Below are 18,536 nucleotides of genomic sequence, written 5' to 3' on the forward strand. Positions count from 1 at the left end.
TACCTCTACAAGTTATGGACACTTTTTCTCATGAAACTTTCTCTCTCTAGACTATTTTCTCTCTCTAAAATTTTGATGGTTAGATGAAGTGATTTTCACATCGACTTTTTCAAAAATTCTTAAGAGGTATAAATAATATTTTTGATAGGTTATATGACCTGAAAATGAATTGAGCTGGCCAATTCGGAAGTCTACTCCTAGTAAGAGACATTTGTTATAGGCTTGATCTCTAAATATTTCACTTGTTTGGCATCCGATAAGTGATTTAGTTGCCCTTACAAGTTCCTAAGATCAAAAACCAACTTTTTTTTTTATAGTGAAGATGTATTTTTATTAATAATAAGAAAAGAGTACATATAAACTGTGGTATAGTCTTCTCAAACAATCAAGAGAAGAACTACCCACAGAAACTGCTCAATCCAAAATCCTCTTAGTGAGTAGTTTCATTGCATCTGACTCCGGTCTGCTAGTAAAAACCAACTTTTTATTCAAACAATTTTTTAAAATTGAAATTCTCTCTCTCTCTAGATTTTTTTAACAAAATTGAGGGTTTAGTCACATTCTGATGAGGTATAAGGGAGGGATCTTACATCCTTCCCCACTTGAAAGATCGAGATGCCCTCATCTCGGCGAGGGTAATCCTTTTTTATCTCTACTTCTTTTCCCGAGGTGGGAATTTTCTTCCGGAGAATTTTTCATTTCACAAGGTACTTTTTGAAGTCCATTCTCGAACATATAATCTGAAGCAATTCACTTCTTACCTTCATTGGCTTTGACATTTCCTGGAAGGTTTATTATATCGTTTTTAACCTTGTCGTATTTAAGTACTTCCTAGGAATCACTAGTTATAATTCAAAATGACTCCTTAAAATATTATTTTAAGGTTTGATACATACTCACACTTATATCGATGATAACGCACCAATATTTTTCTTTGTACACGATAGATGGTATTTGAAGAGATTGGACATGCCGGATATCATGGAGGACCTAGTGGTGCGTCCTGTTAGAGTTGTTGGCAGAGAAGGAAAGCACTTTTATATTGGTCCTGTCTTAGGGATAATCGCATATGCTTGGAGCCTTTGGTTTATGGCCGATACTGCATGACGTATTTGCATTGGGACCCCGGTGAGTGGGTGTGGAGGGATGCCACGAACCCGCCGATGAAAAGCATGCCTTTCTTTAGTTATATTCTATGGAATGCCAAGCATCTTGTCATGGGACACATTGAGAGAGTCCCTACTCTTAGACCTGATTGGGAGGCTTATGGTATCACACCTGACATTCAGAGGACTTTATGGAGGAGGTTGTGACATTCTTATAGGAGGACACATATATCCTCCTTTGTTTTGATTTTCCTACGTGGTGGCCTCGCCACAAACCAGTGGAGATATCGTGAGTGTGAGCCCAACATGCCCAAGATGTGCATGAGCTTCAGAGACAATCTACCATTTCTTATGCGAGTGTAGGGAAGCACTGAGGATTTGGACTGTGATAGCGCCTCTCCTTGGAAGGATAGGAAAGATGCTTACATTTCTTTTGGTGCTATCATTTAGTTGACACAATTGGGCCCACAACTCAAGTATATGAGGGGAAAAACAAGGATCTAGGCATCGACGTTGCCATCTTCAGGACAGAGTCAGGGTAAGCCCCCCCAACACAAAGGTTTGTTAGTTTAGGGGAGATTATTGCGAGTACTATGGCTTGGCACATTTGGAAGGCTGAGTCACAGTGCATTTGTTGGATTTGGAGTGATAATCCACACCCTCATGGCCACTTCCACACCGTCATGGCCACTTTGGCTGGAATCGAGGGATCTTTAAGGGTTGCAAAGAGAAAGTACATACAATTTATGGGAGAGGGATTATGGCATCTTTTTCACTCCCACTCATGGGAGCTTTTTGGCAGCACAAGGTACCTTTATAGGCTTTGGGCCTCCCCACTCCGGGGAGGATAATGCACTAGTCTTTTTCTTTGTATAGGATGGATGGTATCTGAAGAGATGTGACATGCAGGATATCATTCAGGGCTTGGTGGTGTGTCTTGTGAGAGTTTTTGGCAGAGCAAGAAAGTATTTCTATATTGATCCCGCCCCAAGGATAATCATAGATGTTTGGAGCCTTTAGTTATATGGTGGATGCCCTATCACATACTTGCATTGGGACCCCAGTAAGAGGGTGTGGATGGATGCTACAAACGTGATAAAAAGCATGCCTTTCTTCAGTTATACTGTGCGGAACGCCAAGCATCTTGTCCTGGACACATTCGGAGAGTCCCTACTCTTAGACCAAGCATCTTGTCCTGGACACATTCGGAGAGTCCCTAGTACTGCAGTTTGGCACATTTGTAAGGCTGAGTCATAGTGCACTCACAGGATTTGAAGTGATATCATCCACACCCTCATGGCCACTTGGGCTAGAATCAAGGGATCTTTGAGGGCGGCAGAGAGAAAGTGTGGCCAATCTGTGAGAGAGTGGGATTATGGCATCTTTTTCACTCCAATTCATATAGGAGCTTGTTGGCAGCACAAGGTACCTAATTGGTTGAGATTTCCTCCTTGTGTTGTTTGACATCTCTCTTTTCCACTAGTCCCACACGTCTTTCATGGCATCATGATGCTCCTCAGTGGTTGAAATCACCTTACATATTGGGGTGATTCTATTCTTTTCCGGCTTATAGCTGTGATTGTTGTATGCCTTTTTCATACTTAATAGAAGTCTCTTTCTTGAAAAAAATAAAAATGAAAAAATCTCTCTTTTATATATTTTTCATACCTAATAGAAGTCTCTTTTTGAGAAAAAGAAAGAGCAAGGCATGTTAAATCTAAAGGTTAATAAATATAGAGAAAACAATCCTTCTTTTGTACCAAATCATATACACATGTACACATAGGTAATAAAACATGTAAGCATAATCATGCCAGTGCGCTAGAATTCACGGTAGTGTAGTATGTGCAAAATTTTCTTTTTGTTGGTAGTTCTATGATGAGCTTCTTTTTTTTGGGGATCTTTTAGGCAAAAATTGCAAAGGACCTTAGAGAAGAGATTCAATTTTTGAAGTCCAAGATATCAAACATGTCCTTGAGACTTGATGGGATTCACGTAAGTAGTCCAGGAACCAGGAAGAAGGTGGTTGATTCCGTACAAGCATCAGAATACACAAGAATGGCCCACAAGTCAAGTGACCTAAGTTGGTAAGATTGTAGAACACAACGTTTGATGACTTCTAACTAATTTTTTTGAAGAATATAAATTCTTCATTGTGTGTTTCAATGACACAATCTTTTAAAAATTATGATGTTCAGTATATGGTTATTGAGGTTTACTATTCAAGAGGAAAAAATCATACTTGTTCCATGGTAGCATGTTTAATTTCATCTACTAGCGGTTCTCAACTATGGGGTTGAAGATTCGCTTTGTCAATTGTTGGTTTTGTGCTCATTTTTTTCTTCACTCTATAGAACTGAAAGTCAAGTAAGTTGTGTTTGACCTTTAATGGTAATTCATCTTGTAATGATAAAGCAAGAATAATGAATGTTTTGCATACTTAAGGGTTTTTTTATCTTCTAACTATTATCATGGAAGAGAAGGGCACATCTTTGCATATCCCAAGGTTACATTTGACTTTTACCCTCCCATGTATGTATGACACTTTTACAATTGTAAAGATTTGAAACTTATAAAACGTTTTTGAAACGTGTTTATGAATCTCTTGGCAACTATGGTCAAAAGAAATGGACCCAAGAGAAGCTTGGAAGTCATTTATCCTTTGATGTAGGGCCTATGTCTAGCTGCTTTTCTCGGCAAGGTTCTCCTTTGAATATTTGAGCCAAGGGAGGAAGCTTTGGAAAGGTTATGCTACCATACCTCCTGCTTTGGATTAAAGCAAAGTATGGGCCTTGGGGGAGCGTGCCAATGTGGTACGGAAGGGATTGGTATTTGTACATGTAGTAGCACCTATATGCATGCTCTATGGACCACTTGGCTACAGTGGCATGTAATAATGAGTAAATGTGCAAAATGGGCACGTCTGCAAAAAGCAAAATGGGCACCACTGCTTGAGCCAGCATGAGCCTGTCCCCACAAACCTGTCAAAAAATGATGAGATCTCATCATGTACAGTCCAAACAATGTAGGAGAAAGCGGACAGCCCTATTTGATCCCAATAGTACTACTGATGTCCCTTGAGAGCCCTTCTGGTCCTGGACTTGCTAGCCATGGCTTCATATAAGGTCATCATCCAACATAGCATGTTTGATGGAACTGAAACTCCTGTAGGTGATCTAGAATTTGAGATCAAGGCGCAGAGTCAAAAGCCGTTTGAATATTCAGAAAACAGAATTATACCTTTTGCTTCCATGCCCTCGCCTCCTGAATGATGGCTTGGAAAGTAAAGATGTGCTCCAAAGTAAAGATGTGCTCCAAAGTAAAGTAGTTCCTCTTGAAGCCTGACTGGCCTGTGGCTCTGTCTCCTCTCTCTGCCAGAAAAGTAATCTCAGCCCTGAATACTGCCCCATAGATATTGGCCATTGGTGGCCTATCATGGTGGTCCTGTTATTATTTGGGTCAGTATATGGATGGGATGATGGTGGAAAGCCTTTACCCAGGAACATGTTTAAGAGTTCCCAAGAATGGGAGCCAACATTTGTATGCCCGTTTGCAAAGTGTTCTGCACGGATGTCCTCACAGTCCTTAGCCCGGCCATTATGCTCCATACATCAAGGTTGGTGTGACGAGGGTGTCAAAAATCCAACTCTTTGTCTTGAGCTCTTGGAAATGTGCATGGAAGCACTGTTGCTAAGCTCAAGGCTGCATATCCCCGAGTCACTCTGGCATGCGCTACACGAACCATGGTGAATCATGGGCCATTCGAAGTGACACCAAGGTAGACATAGCATCAGACGATCTCCACAAGATGCCCTGTATATGTGAAGCTCAATCTTGATGAGAAGGAGGTATTGCAGTGCAAAAATCTTGCAAGGCATCCAAACGACTCTGAATCCCCTCGAGTGAGTCTGAAAGGAGGACAATGTCATCTGCATAGAGTCGTAGAGGGGTCCGTATGCCTGCCAACGTGAAACCAGCCCTGCCTAATCTGTCAATGAAGCTCGAGATTTCATCAATGTAGAGGCCAAAAGAGTGGGTGATAGAGGGTAGGCCTGTTTTTTTTTTTTTTTCTCAGAAAGAGACTTCTATTAAGTATGAAAAATACATACAACAATCACAGCTATAAGCTGGAAAAGAATAGAATCACCCCAATATGTAAGGTGACTTCAACCACTAAGGAGCATCATGATGCCATGAAAGACCTATGGGACTAGAGGAAAAGAAGATGCCATGGTCCCACTCCCGCATAAATATCACGCGCTTTGCTTGCGCAAAACGAGAGGACCCTGAGTACAAGCCCAAGTAGCCATAAGAGTATGGATGATATCACCCGCTATAGTACTAATGCACTGAGACCCAAAAATATGGACACCCTCAATAGCCTCCGTGCATATAGCTCTCCAGATCTGCCATGCTGTAATACTGGCAACAATCTCCCAATTGGTGTCAATCCGAGGTGTATAATCAGAGTGAGGGACATCCTGCAATAAACCATGCTGGGCAATACCTCTACGAATGAAAATAGCAAAATTTGTACCACTGCCCTTATAAAAAAGCTGCGGACCGGACTGGGAGAGCCAAGCAACTGTCACTGAATTTGCCCATAAGTTGGGCTACAAAACCCCAAATCTGTTGTGTAGTGTTTCACCCCAATAGTGTTGGAAATCTCGAGTGACATAGCTCTTGGGGCTCTCACTCATGGTGATGGACTGTTTCACCCCAATAGTGCTGGAAATCTCCAGTGACATACCTCTTGGGGCTCTCACTCATGGTGACGGACTCATAGAGGACGATGATGCTCCAACCATGTCAAATGGGACCTTCAAGCCTCTTTGCAGTTCGGGGTATAATTCATCTTCTTTCCGTGCATAGAATTCTGTTTTTGCATCGGGTGAGGCGTTAAGGAGTCTGTTGCACTGCACGCTTCATGATTTGCCCAATGCGTACCTCATGTTTAAGATGATAGTGTGGCTCAGCATTTGTCATCATACCAACAATTATGGGGCATAGAACCATAGGGTGGCGTGGCGGCAGACTGCCGCGTGCAGATGAAAGAAGCGGTGGCAGATGTGTGGAGAATGTTGGTAAGTAGTGATGTGAGGGCAGGTAGGGGCACACAAGGATCCACATCTTGGAGGTGGCAGTAAATATGGTCGGAGTGAACAGGGTCAAGCTCATGACCAAAATGGACCTTGGTGTAATGTGAGATGGGGGCTGATGGTGGGGGGATAGCTGGTGTGCAGGTAAGAGTGAAAGTGAGGTAGGCATGGTTGGCTTCAAAGGGGGGTGGTGGGATGGCGAAGTCGCGGGGAGAGTGTGTGTTATAAGCCTGTTTTTTTCCCTCTGGACAACGAGCAGGTGAGCACGGGCACGGGCACAGGACGCACAGTGTGGACATGCATCGGTTAGATGTGAAAAGGAAACCCATGTTGGAGGCTAGCCCAAGTGTGAAAGGGGACAAAAAGGAACTTTAAAAGTTATAAGGTTTTTAAAACCTTTGATGATAAAAATAATAATAAAATAAAATAAAAATAATATTATTATTTGAAAAGCATGCGTTTTTAATACTTTGCTTTTTGGCGTTTTTATGAAAAACGCATCCTTTCTTCATATAAGGGAAGGTGGCGGAGATTCGAAGGAGGGGTGGTGGTGGTGAAGCCGTGGGTGATCGCTGGTGGGTGTGGCCGGATGAATTATGCATGGGCACGTTTGCGCATGGGGCCGCCGGGTACAGTCGCTGCCAAGTACTGCCACCATGTACAGAGCTGCTGCCGCTATGTACAGAGCCGCTGCCGCCGGGTGCCGCTGTTGCCGGGTACATGCGCTGCCGTGGCCGGGTACATGCGCCGCCGCTGGGTGCAGAGCTGCCACCGCCGCCGCCGCCAGGTGCTTGTTGCTACTGCCGCCAGATGTGGTGCCACCACCACTACTACTGCATGTGTTGCTGCCGCCAGCTGTTACCGCCACGACATCTGTTGGCCCCAAAGCTTGGCGCCCCTTTCGGTATTTCTTTATTCAAATTCAAAGTGATGTAAAGCTGAGTACAACAAAACCAGCCAGGAGAATACACCTGTATGTCAAATCTGGCAGCCCACAAGACCTCTTAGCACAGAGGATTCACACACAGATCTGTGTCCCACAAAAGCAACACTCTGTGTTTCCCTCTGATCAGCCAAGACCATTCAGCAGGGCAGCCTTGAGCACACATCTGGCATATCCCAAGTACATGGTTCCACAATTCAGTTCACATATACATCCACTGTCCAATCTCTGTTTCCACCCTTTCAATCTGCCATACCCCTCCTCTCACAAGGGGCCAGATAACACAACTCTGCAACAGACATAAGCCAATGGAAAGAAAGAAAGATGGACAAGTTCAGAGCTTACCAAATCAGTGCGTGGTTCTGCACTCGTGAGGCCAATCGTACCAGTTTGTACTTGCAAGAAACTGTCTGTACTTTCCTCCCTGCAACCACTTGACTAACGCACCAACTAAGCTCTGATAAAGTACTGCCTGCAAAACTGTCCGTACAGTCTCTACGCCTACAGCTACTGCCACCTGTACCTGCTGGACAGAACAGTCCTTGACAGCCTACACCTGTCCGTCTAGGTCTGCGTTGTCTGTGTCAGCCTGTACCTGTCCGTACAGGTATCTGCGCTGTCTTGTCAGCTGCGCCTGTACCAGCAGCACAGCTGTCGCCAAAACCTGCAGCACGTACAGCACCCGCCTTCAGTTTCTGTCAGCGCCGCCTGAACCTACAGCACGTATAGTACCCACCTGCACAACAGCCGTTTGCAGTCTGAACCTGCCAGCACCGCATGTACTAATCCGTACGCATGCAACCTGAACCTGCAGTCGTACAGCAACCACGTGGCCTGTACCCGCAAGATCTGTACGGCCTGTTCTGTACAGAAAACAGCAGCCCCCACACAGCTCAACGCAGCTAGTCGACAGTTCTTTTCTTCTCTTCTCTACGTATGAAGCTTGCACGCTTCCCCAAAAGCGAGAGAGAGAGAGAGAGAGAGAGAGAGAGAGAGAGAGAGAGAGAGAGAGAGAGAGAAACGTGTAACTCCAAAAGTGGAGTTCTCTCTCTCCAAAAATATCCTAGGGCCTTACTCTAATATTTATTAAAGTTTCCTAGGGCCACTAAGGCCTAGGGGCCACCCCAAGGTTAGAACATTAAAAATGTTAATGTTCTTGGTCCCCCTTCACACTTGAGGATGTCCACACATCATTTCCTTTGTCCGGGCACCCCAAATATGAATCATTTAATATTTATTTTGCTCTGCAACCACCATGCCCACACTTGTGCTGTTCCATTGCTGCTGAGACCTGTGGCTTGCGTGACAAAGCATGTGCCACAACATTCTTTTTGCCTTACACATGCACAATCTGGAAGTGAAACATAGACAAAAAGTTTGCCCATCGCATATGCTTCTCTGAAAGCTTAGTTTGCGTGAGGAAATAACGCAAGGTCTGATGATCTGTCTGCACAGTGAAATCAGCCCCAAGCAAATAGTGTTTCCATGTAGAAAGAGCATGAATTACAGCCAACATCTCTTTCTTATAAACCTGTAAATGCTTCTCGGCATCCTGCAATATTCTACTCTCATAGGCTATCACATGTCCTTGCTGCATGAGAACTGCCCCAATGTTGTTTCCACATGCATCACATTGGACAACAAAAGCCTTTCGGAGGTCCCGTAATACCAATACTGGATCCGAAGTAAGCTTTTCTTTAAGCTTTTTAAAGGCTGTAATTTCTTGATCAGCCCATCTAAACGGAGTTGCCTTCTTTGTTAAGGCATGAAGGGGCGAAGCAATTTCAGCAAAATACTGTATGTACCGCCTGTAATAGGAACACAATCCCAAAAAGCTGCGTACATCATGCACGGTCTTCAAATCTGGCCAATTAAGAATTGCTTCCACCTTCGATGGATCCATACGGACTCCATGCTTAGACACAATATGCCCCAAGAAATGTATCTCTTGCAAGAAAAACTCACTCTTCTTGCCATTAATAACCAGCCTATGGTTCCGGAGTTCTGCAAACACAATGGCCAAATGCCTTCTATGCTCCTCCTCAGTTTGTGAATGCACAATCATATCATCAAAGAATGTGTCCACAAACGTTCTTTGAGGCCGGAAAATCTTGTCCATCATTCTATTAAATGTGGCAGGTGCATTTGTCAAACCAAAGGGCATAACCAAAAACTCATACAACCCAAACGTGGTTCGAAATGTTAGTCTTATGCACATCCTCGGGTCTAATACGTATCTGATGATACCCGCTTTTCAAGTCAATCCGACTAAAGACTGTGGAGCCCTGTAAGCGGTCCAAAATGTCATCGATCCTCGGAATGGGGAATCGATTCTTGATGGTATTCTTGTTCAGCGCCCTGTAATCAATACACATACACCAAGAACCATCCTTCTTTTGCACTAAGAGTACAGGTGAGTAAAAGGGTGATGAGCTAGGCTGTATCAACCCTTTATTCAACAGCTCCTGGACCTGACTCATAATTTCTTCTTGTTGGGCTGCACTAACACGGTACGGCGGTCTATTTGGTGGAGTACTACCAGGAATTAGATCAATGGCATGATCTTCTGGCCTCTCCAGAGTAAGTTCCCCTGGCAATGACTCGGAAAAACAATCTTGGAACCCACATAAGAAATCAGTCCTGTCCTTATCTAACATAGACAAATTAGACTTAGACTCATCATCTTTTGCATCCTTTACATAAATCAAGAAAGATGTTTTTTCATTACTGATGAAATTGCCGAAGCTGATACAATAGGAACAGATTTCCCTTTAAGTTTTACATCCAAAACATGTTCTTCTTCCTCCGTGCATAAAGGCAGCCTGAGACCCACAACACCAGGGACGGCCCGAAGAAACCTTTTCATAGCCTCAGCTACAATGAGGTACAGTAAAGGGGCGAGGGGCAACCCTGTGGCACCATGGCATTCCCAACAAAACATCATATCCATCAAGTGGCATGATGAAAAACTCTTCGCTGTCCACATAACCCTGCAAATGAAGCCTGAGCTTCCCAATAATAGGAGTGACGGGTTCTGCATACCTAGGACAAGCCATGTTAGCCTCATATAAAGGCCCCAACTCCTCTGCACGAATCCCCAATCGGCCAGCCAAATCCGGTGAAATAAAGTTGGCTCTAGCACCTGTGTCAAAGAATATCAAGGCATTTTGATCTCTCACTTTGCCCCATGCCCTGCACAACTCAGTCTCTTCACCACCTGGCTGTTCTCCGACAAGATCAGGAACTAACCCTGCAGAAGGTTTTGGTTTCTTTGACTTGGGCTCTCCTTTGGTTTCAGAGTCCTTTTGGGACTTTCTCTTGGGACAATTAGAAGACATGTGTCCCTCTTCTGTACAGTAAAAACATTTTCGAGCATCCCTCAAAGCCTGTCTCTCCTCAGGAGTTCTCTTGGGCATTGGCAACTTCTTATACCGCGTCTTTGTAGACTCTTTTGCATCACGCGAAGCATGCCCATACTTTTCAGATTTCTTACTCGAGTTCTTACTGCCTTTAAATCCAGATGAGACTCCAGTGAGTAACGCATTAGCTGTCATAGCATTCTCTATCATCTGTGACATGTTTGTTACACGAGTCTTGATGCAATAGTCACGCACTTCCTTGGACAGCCCACAACAATATTTCTCTACCTGCTCAGACAAAGGCACTGCACGGTAAGAAGTAACTGGGAGTAAAGCTTCCCAAAACTTCTTGTTATAATCTTCCAGATTTTCACATTTTGATGCATCCAACTTGTGCCATGCTGTCATTACATCCACCTCAAAAGTAGATGTGAGCCATACGGAAGAGAACACCTGTTTAAATTGTACCCAAGTAGATGGTGCTAGGCCCTGTAGAAGAAGAGTAGACCACCACTGCAATGCATTGCCTTTGAGAAAAGTCGCAGCTTTTCTCACCTTAGAGGACTCCATGTAATTACCACCAGAAAAAGCAGCATCAAACTGCTGTAAAAAGGTAAGTGCTTTTAACTTATCTTTGGCTCCACTGAATGTATCAAATTTCACAGCAGCTCCCCCTTCCTTATAATCCTTCGCCTTACCCATAGGCGTTAGATTATCGTAAGGAAGTGGCTTCACAAGATTGCTACCCCCAGCATTCATGCCCATCATAGGGTCAACACTACCAATTCCCACACCTGGCATGCCACACATTCCAGCCATGTTTCCAAACATACCATTATGCATACCAGGGTGCATAGTTGTTTCTCGTACGCGTACGAACCTGTTCGTACGGCACGATTCGTACTGTACGATACCGTACGAATTCGTACGATATCGTACGGTACCATATGCCTGTTTGTAGCCGTTGCGCCGCCGCCTGCGTCGTTTCTTTCGCAGTTTTGTAGCCGTTTTATAGCCGTTGTTGCTAGCCGTTTGCTAGCCGTTTTTGGCATGCTTTGTGGCCCATGTGTTTGCTTGGCCCATTGGACATGCTACATGCTTATAAAATGCCCACCCCCTAAGCTTCTCTCAAAGCTCTAGCCTCTCATTACTCAAGTGAGTCGTGACCATCAAGCCTCCCCCTCTCTTGAGTCTTGCTCAAGTGACCATCAAGCCCCCCTCTCTCTCTCTCTCTCTCTCTCAACTCTCAACTTTCAAGCCACTCTCTCCCCCATAGGCCCTCTCTCAAGCCTCTCTCTCTCTCAAGCCTTTAGGCTCTCTCTCTCTCAAGAGTCAAGACTCAAGCCTCACTCTCTTTTATTTTCTCAAGCCTCTCTCTCTCTCTCTCTCTCTCTCTCTCTCTCTCTCTCAAGCCTATCCATCTCTTGAATCTTCTAACTTCTCTCTCTCTATTACAATGACAAGGGAGAAGAATGAAGCCTTCAATGTGCATGCTATCCATGTAGAGAAAGCCGATGGAAAGTCCAAGTCATATAGGTGGACTTGTAAGTATTGTGGCAAACAATACACAAGTGGAGTTACTAGGCTTCTCCAACATGTTGGAAAGGTGGGGGGGCAAGTTGCGCCATGCAACGAAGTCCCCCTTGCTATATCCGATGAGATCTACAACAAGATCAAGGGTGGATTGGGTGCTCACTATGATAGTGGTAGAAGCTCAAGGGCGGATGATGAGGTCATTTCCCCGCCTTGTGATACATCCTCCCCCGCCGCCTCCATCGGTACCACCTCCATCGGTGCCACCTCCGCCTCCTCAAAGAGACAAAGGCTTGAGTCTCCCATGAGGCAAGCCGCTCTAGCCCAAGCCACTGGGGGGTTCTCTTCTCTATCACATCTCCGAGAACAGCAATGGCTAGCGGATATAGAGATTGCACGCACCATTATTGAGTGCAATCTCTCATTCCATGTGCTCAAGGTAGATCAATGGAAGTCAATGGTGAAAGCCATTGCAAATGTGGGCCCATGTAAAGGATGGACCGGCGTCTCCTATCATGACATGCGCACGAAGAGGCTTGTGGATGAGAGGGAGAGAATCGATAGATCTCTCAATCCGGTGCGGGCAGCATGGTCCAAGTATGGGTGTAGCATCCTCTCCGACGGATGGAGTGACCGGAAGAAGAGAGGCATCATCAATATACTTGTCTCTTGCCCTCTTGGCACATACTCTGGATTCCGGAAAGGCGGGGAGGAAAACATCGGGTGCATTCATATATCGCCATATCAAGCAAGCCATCATGGAGGTAAGTTTCAACTTTCAAATTGCACTAAAGTCTTTAAAGTTTAGGCTTTAGTATATGTGATATGATCATATGTGGCTATATCATGAGTCATGACTCAAGTCTCATACCGCATACGCTCATTGCATCCATTCATGTGCATTTGTGACATGTAGGTTGGATCGAAGAACGTGGTGCAAGTCATCACCGACAACGCTTCAAATTGCCGTCGGCGGATGGGGAAGTTGCTCGAGGAGGACTATCCCTCCATAGTATGGACGCCTTGTGCCTCCCATTGCATTGACTTGCTCATGGAGGATATGGGCAAGTTAGTGTGGATGAAGGAAGTAATGACCGAAGCTATCTCTATTGTCACCTTCTTCACCACAAAGGTGAAGGTGCTTGCCATGTTCCGCGAACATAGCAAGTTGGAATTGAAGAAGCCTTCATCTACACGCTTCGCCTACATGTGGCTCCTCTTGGAGCGCCTCCACAATGTGAAATCCTCCCTTCGCCAAACAGTGGTCTCCATAATGTGGAATGAGTGGGATGAGCGAGAATCGGCGGATGCCAAAGCCATGCAACGGCTTTGCCTAAAGGAGGAGTTTTGGCAGTCGGTCCGCACTATTGTCATTGCGGTCATGCCCTTCTATAGGGTATTGCGGATGACCGACATGGAGGGAGCCACCATGGGCCTTCTTGTTCACTTCATGAGAGAGGCCATAGCAGAGTTACGCGTTTCTCCTTCCATCGACGAGGAGAAGCGCGATGGTATGTTGGCCATTGTGGAGAAGAGATGGAAGTGGATGCGAAGACCTATCCATGGTCTTGCCGCTTTATTGCATCCGGCTTACAAATCACCCGCCCTCTTCACCAACGTGGAGCTACTTGAAGCCCGAGATGCTTACTTGCCCAAAGCATTGCCGGAGAATCGCCATGGGAAGTTCCTTGAGGAGCTCATAAGCTACAATGACCAAAGGGGAGGAGCCGCGTTTGCATCTACTACCTGTTGGAAGAGGGAATCCCTTGTGAAGCCCCTCTTTTGGTGGGAGACATTTGGGTATGCGCTCTCAAGCCTCCAAAAGGTGGCTTTGAGAATCCTAGCTCAGGATTGCTCTTCAAGTGCATGTGAGAGGAACTGGATTTCCTACTCACTTGTACACACGAAGTTACGTAATCGCTTGAGCACGCAACAGTTAGAGCGGCTAGTGTATTGCCGCGCTAACTTGCGCATGGTGCGCGCAATGCAAAAGATGGAATCGCCCTCCTCAATAATGGCCCGTAGAGTCAAGATGTGGTCAAGAGTAGAGAAACCTCTCCTGAACCGTGCCTGTCCCTCTGCTCGAATGCCCTCTCTCTCTGCCCATCTACTCAACTGCTGCTCAAGAATGGATGCATACAATCGTGCTAGTGTGTGACCAATCATAATAGTGCGATAATTCCGTGGCTCCATAGGGTCCCCTGACTTGAAGATAGGCACGATGGTGGACATACTCCAAGTCTCGGGTAAGCCTTCACACATAGCACGTTTGAACATCACTGCTAGAAGCTTTGCCATCATGTCTCTCGCATGAATAAAGTGCTCAGCGACCAATCCATCATGATCATATGCTCTCCCAGTCTTCATCCTATAATGTCTGCAAAAGACCCAAAGGGTCTATGAGACCAAAATGATGTGTATAGTGTCCATGAAATCTCGTCATGGGATGAAATAAGAAAAAGCAAGAGTAAACTAAAACTGAAAACTGAAAGCTAAGATCTCAGACTTTGATATTATACAAGATGAAAATTCTAGATCCTACTATGCCAAGAATATGGTACAATAAGTGATGGGATATGGGAGAGCTGAATAGCAACAGTCAATCAACCGTGTATTTTAGGCAATGGCCCATCCAGGATGTCCATCATGGATGATACAAGAAGGCTAGAGATGTCGATAGTCTGTTGTGAGAATGAGGTTGCTCGATCGCAGGCCAAGATCTCTGAAATCAGGGGCTAATGAGCTGGGGTGGTCAGGGTCTGACGGGACGAGGGCATCTAGCTCTCTTAAGTGTGCGTGCCTGATGTAATGTGACTCCCATGGGCCTGTTGTTGCAAGGGGGCACTGTGGTATAGGCTCCTGTATGCACTAAGATGGGATTTGGTGCCTTCCTATCCACCCCTCTTGTAACTTTCGAAGAGGGCCCGGGTGTTTCCCAAAAACACTTCGACCATTAATGCGATTAAACATTGAAATCGGCCATAGCCTTAAACATATGCCACTTAATCCACATAATAGTAAAAGAAAGATATGCACAACTGAGACCACATAGAGGTTGCAATTGGCTGAACACCCCCCCTCCCCCCCCTTGGAGTATTTTATTAACCAAGGAGAAAATATCATGTACAAGCTTTGAGGGCCTTACTCTCCCCAAGGGAGATGCCGAATTACCCATCTACAAATGCCATAACATAGCCAACACGAGGCCACCATAAAGTTCAGCCAATACACAGGCTGTAGAAATGTTGAGCCAACAATATAATCCATATACCTCCATGTGGATACTGATTCGTCCCCAAAAACCACGGATCTTCATGCAAAAGAGATGGTACAACAGGTTTAGCTCTCCATTCAGCCAGTACAGCAAGTACAATGGTTGGTACAGTAGGTACAGTGGCTAGTACAACAAGTACAATGGCTAGTATAGCAAGTACAGTGGTTGGTATAGCAAGTACAAGGGCGTTGGAAATCATAATACAATGATTAAATACCCTTGCCCTCAATATTTCTTCGTGATGGAAGCCTCCAAAACAGTCCCCAACAACTGGTATACTTCATGAGCAGCCTTCAAGAGAGAGAGAAAGAGAGTAGCCATCATTATGGCAGCCTGTAAAACGGTGGTAGAGGCTAGTGTGCAGAAAGAGGGCCTCCTCCAAATGAAGACATAGGGCTTCAATTTATAGATTTTGGGCTCCCATGAGTAAAAATGGAAAGAGAAGGCTATGATGACAAGTGGAGAGCTACACAATAGCTGAAGTGACAAGGTTGAGGCCACTTGTCTCACTTTGATCCACTTTCTAACAAGTGTCAGGCCACTTGTCTCACTTTGGTCCACTTTCTTGCCACATGTCCCAATCTAAGAGATGGGTCCTTCCATAAACTTTATCTCTAAAAATATCCCAACTCTTGGTATTTGCTCATTTGTCACAGGTACTTTGGTAACGCTTGGTATTTGCTCAATTCCAGACGTAATGACATGAACATAATTTCCATCGGAGTCAGGCCAAAAATACCAACTCTGAGATCGGTTTTTTAGGGTCCCATAACTGACAAGCAGAGTTGAACTGAGTGCTTGCGTTGCTGCTTCGCCTTCTGCTGAACTTGCTCCCTCCTCTGTTTTCGTTGCCCCTCGTTCTCCCACCACCCCTTGGGTGTGGTTCTGGATGCCCCTTTTTCTATGCAAGAGTTCCGTCATGCTCTTCATGCTTTACCTCATGGTAAGTGTCCAGGGGAGGATGGTATCTCCCCTATTTTTTTCATTACTTTTTGGGATGAGATTGGGGTTGAGATCACATCGACTCTCCAGGAGATGTGGGATGCACGTTCTATGCCTTCTTCTCTCACTAAGGGGCTTCTCTATCTTATCCCTAAGAGTGGGGATAAGACATTGATTGGCCAATGGAGACCTATCACCTTACTTGGGACTGCAATAAGATTCTTGCTAAGGCAATGAGCACCAGATTGCAGCCAATTTTGCAGGATGTCATTCATGATACTCAGAATGGATTCTTACACGGAAGGAGCAACTTTGATAACATTTTCTCGTTTTGGGAGGCCGTGGAATGGGCCAAAGCGAGCAATCAGCCCTTAGCCATTCTGCTCTTGGATTTTAAGAAGGCCTATGATAGAGTGGATTGGGACTTCCTTTAGGCTACTCTTAGCCATATGGATTTCTCTCAAAGATGGATGAAGGGAGTTTCATGCATGTATCGGGATGCCCATAGTAGTGTGCTCGCTTGCGGTGATAGAGGAGAGCGGTTTCAGATTTCTCGCTCAGTACGGCAGGGTTGCCCATGAGTCCCATTATTATGTATCATAGTTACAGAGGCCATAAGCATCTTCCTCCGCTCCATTGCTGGTATTTTTGGATTGAGGTTGCCTCTTCGTAGTCAAGAGGAGCTTGTTAACTTTGAGTTAGTTGATGACACAACCATGTTCTTGGAGGCGTCACACATATGCTTATGTTTCTTCCGGGTAGCACTGGAAGAGTTTTGTTTGGCAGTAGGGACACTCATTAATTGGCACAAATCTGTTGGTTTTTGGATTAGTGACTCGAAGAGTTTTGTTTGGGAGTAGGGCACTCATTAATTGGCACAAATCTGTTCGTTTTTGGATTAGTGACTCACCGAGAGTTGATTAGGGTGTAGAGCTTGGTTTTACATGGATCAGTAGAGGATGCACTGGTAGATATTTGGGATGCCAGGTTGGGATTGATATTTCTCTTGCACAGCAGTTTTCTTTGGTACTTATGAGCATCCGGAAGAAGCTTCTTCATTGGAGCTCCAGGACATTAGATTTAGCCTCTAGAGCTTTGGTGGCTAATCAAGTGTTGCTTGCCTTGGCTTGGCTTATTGCCTCTTGTTGGTGCTTCTCTCGTGCATGCATTGTTCAATTACGGAGATTGATCCGCAATTGCCTTTGGTCGGGGGTTTGGATGGCACCACAGACACTTGTGCTAGGGTAGCTTAGCTCAAAGTTTTTCAGCCCAGACGAGAGGGGGGACTAAATATTATTGATCCGGATGCTCAATGCGTGGTTCTATTCTTTTCCGGCTTATACTTGTGATTGTTGTATGTTTTTCTCATACTTAATAGAAGTCTCTTTTTGAAAAAAAAAATTAAAAAAATATAGGGGCGTTGCTCTGCAAACTTGTGGTCAGAGGTTTCCTACTAGGCACTGAGACTTGGAAGGATTTTTTCTTGTCTCAGATTTTCAGATGTACACCCCGTGTTGGGAGAGATTGACTGCCTAACACACGGTTTTTACTGACAGAGAATGATATTAGGACACCATCTTTCCCTCTTATTGCAGCCATTGTCAGAGCATGGAGAAGCATGAGACCATTTTTGCAACAAAGGCTTCATAGGTCTTTGGATGAGACTGACCGACAACCTATTATGTGGAACGAGTTCATCAGGGATGAGGCCGGTCGGCCACTTGGTGCATCTCGTTACATGCAGTGGTCAGGATGGGAGAGATGTGCATACACAGATCTTGCTTTGGAAGACCTTTAAGAGTCTTCCGGAAGATCATAGAGCTCCATCCATTAAACATCATAGGGGCTCTCGCATAAGTATTGATCAGATTGATGCAGCTATTCCACACGAGTGGCTGTCTGGGACCTTTTATGGAGACTGTCATCCGAGTTGGCTGGGAGTCTTTTTGAGGATAGGCATACCTTTGCAGGTCATTGCTCACCCGGGCAAGGAGGTATAGATCGCATCATCTACTCTATCATGATTGGAGAAAGATTGAGGAGATGTAGCATGGAGGGGATCATCGTACATACTAGGCTTAGTCCAGTGAGGATTGTTGGTCGTTCGGGGAAGCATTGGTTCATTGACCCTTCTCCTCAGATAATGACTCATGGCTCTTGGTGTTTGTGGCTATATGGTGGTAGTCCTATCAGATATCTTCAGTGGGATCAAGGATAGTGGGAGTGGATTGATGCTTTCAATCCATTGAAAAGCCTTCCCTTTTTGAGTTTCATGGTCCG

At 45.0% G+C, this 18,536-nt stretch overlaps 2 protein-coding genes across 19 annotated transcripts in view; both read left to right on the top strand.

Moving 5' to 3' along the window:
• The window catches only part of LOC147618948 (uncharacterized), a 222,548-nt gene that overhangs the window by 156,153 nt on the left and 47,859 nt on the right, over window positions 1-18,536 (top strand). For 11 of the 18 annotated variants that reach the window (XM_086774131.1, XM_086774128.1, XM_086774125.1 and 8 more), the window contains one exon: window positions 3,015-3,193. The exons of the other annotated variants lie outside the window; for them this stretch is intronic. In XM_086774131.1, coding sequence (XP_086630257.1) covers window positions 3,015-3,193 — 179 coding nt within the window. The remainder of the gene's footprint in view (window positions 1-3,014; window positions 3,194-18,536) is intronic. 18 annotated transcript variants of the gene reach the window in all.
• On the top strand, window positions 13,017-14,285 carry LOC147618949 (uncharacterized). The gene has a single exon (XM_086774144.1). It carries the CDS (start codon window positions 13,017-13,019, stop codon window positions 14,196-14,198), a length of 1,182 nt encoding a protein of 393 aa, XP_086630270.1. The 3' UTR covers window positions 14,199-14,285.

This window comes from Cibotium barometz, chromosome 34 (genome assembly GCF_041138505.1).
Source record: "Cibotium barometz isolate CiBa-2024 chromosome 34, ASM4113850v1, whole genome shotgun sequence".
Taxonomy (NCBI): Eukaryota; Viridiplantae; Streptophyta; class Polypodiopsida; order Cyatheales; family Cibotiaceae; genus Cibotium; species Cibotium barometz.

What these genes read in the sequence shown, in the direction of transcription:
- LOC147618949 (XM_086774144.1), top strand. Translation starts at nt 13,017, where the DNA reads ATGGGGAAGTTGCTCGAGGAGGACTATCCCTCCATAGTATGGACGCCT.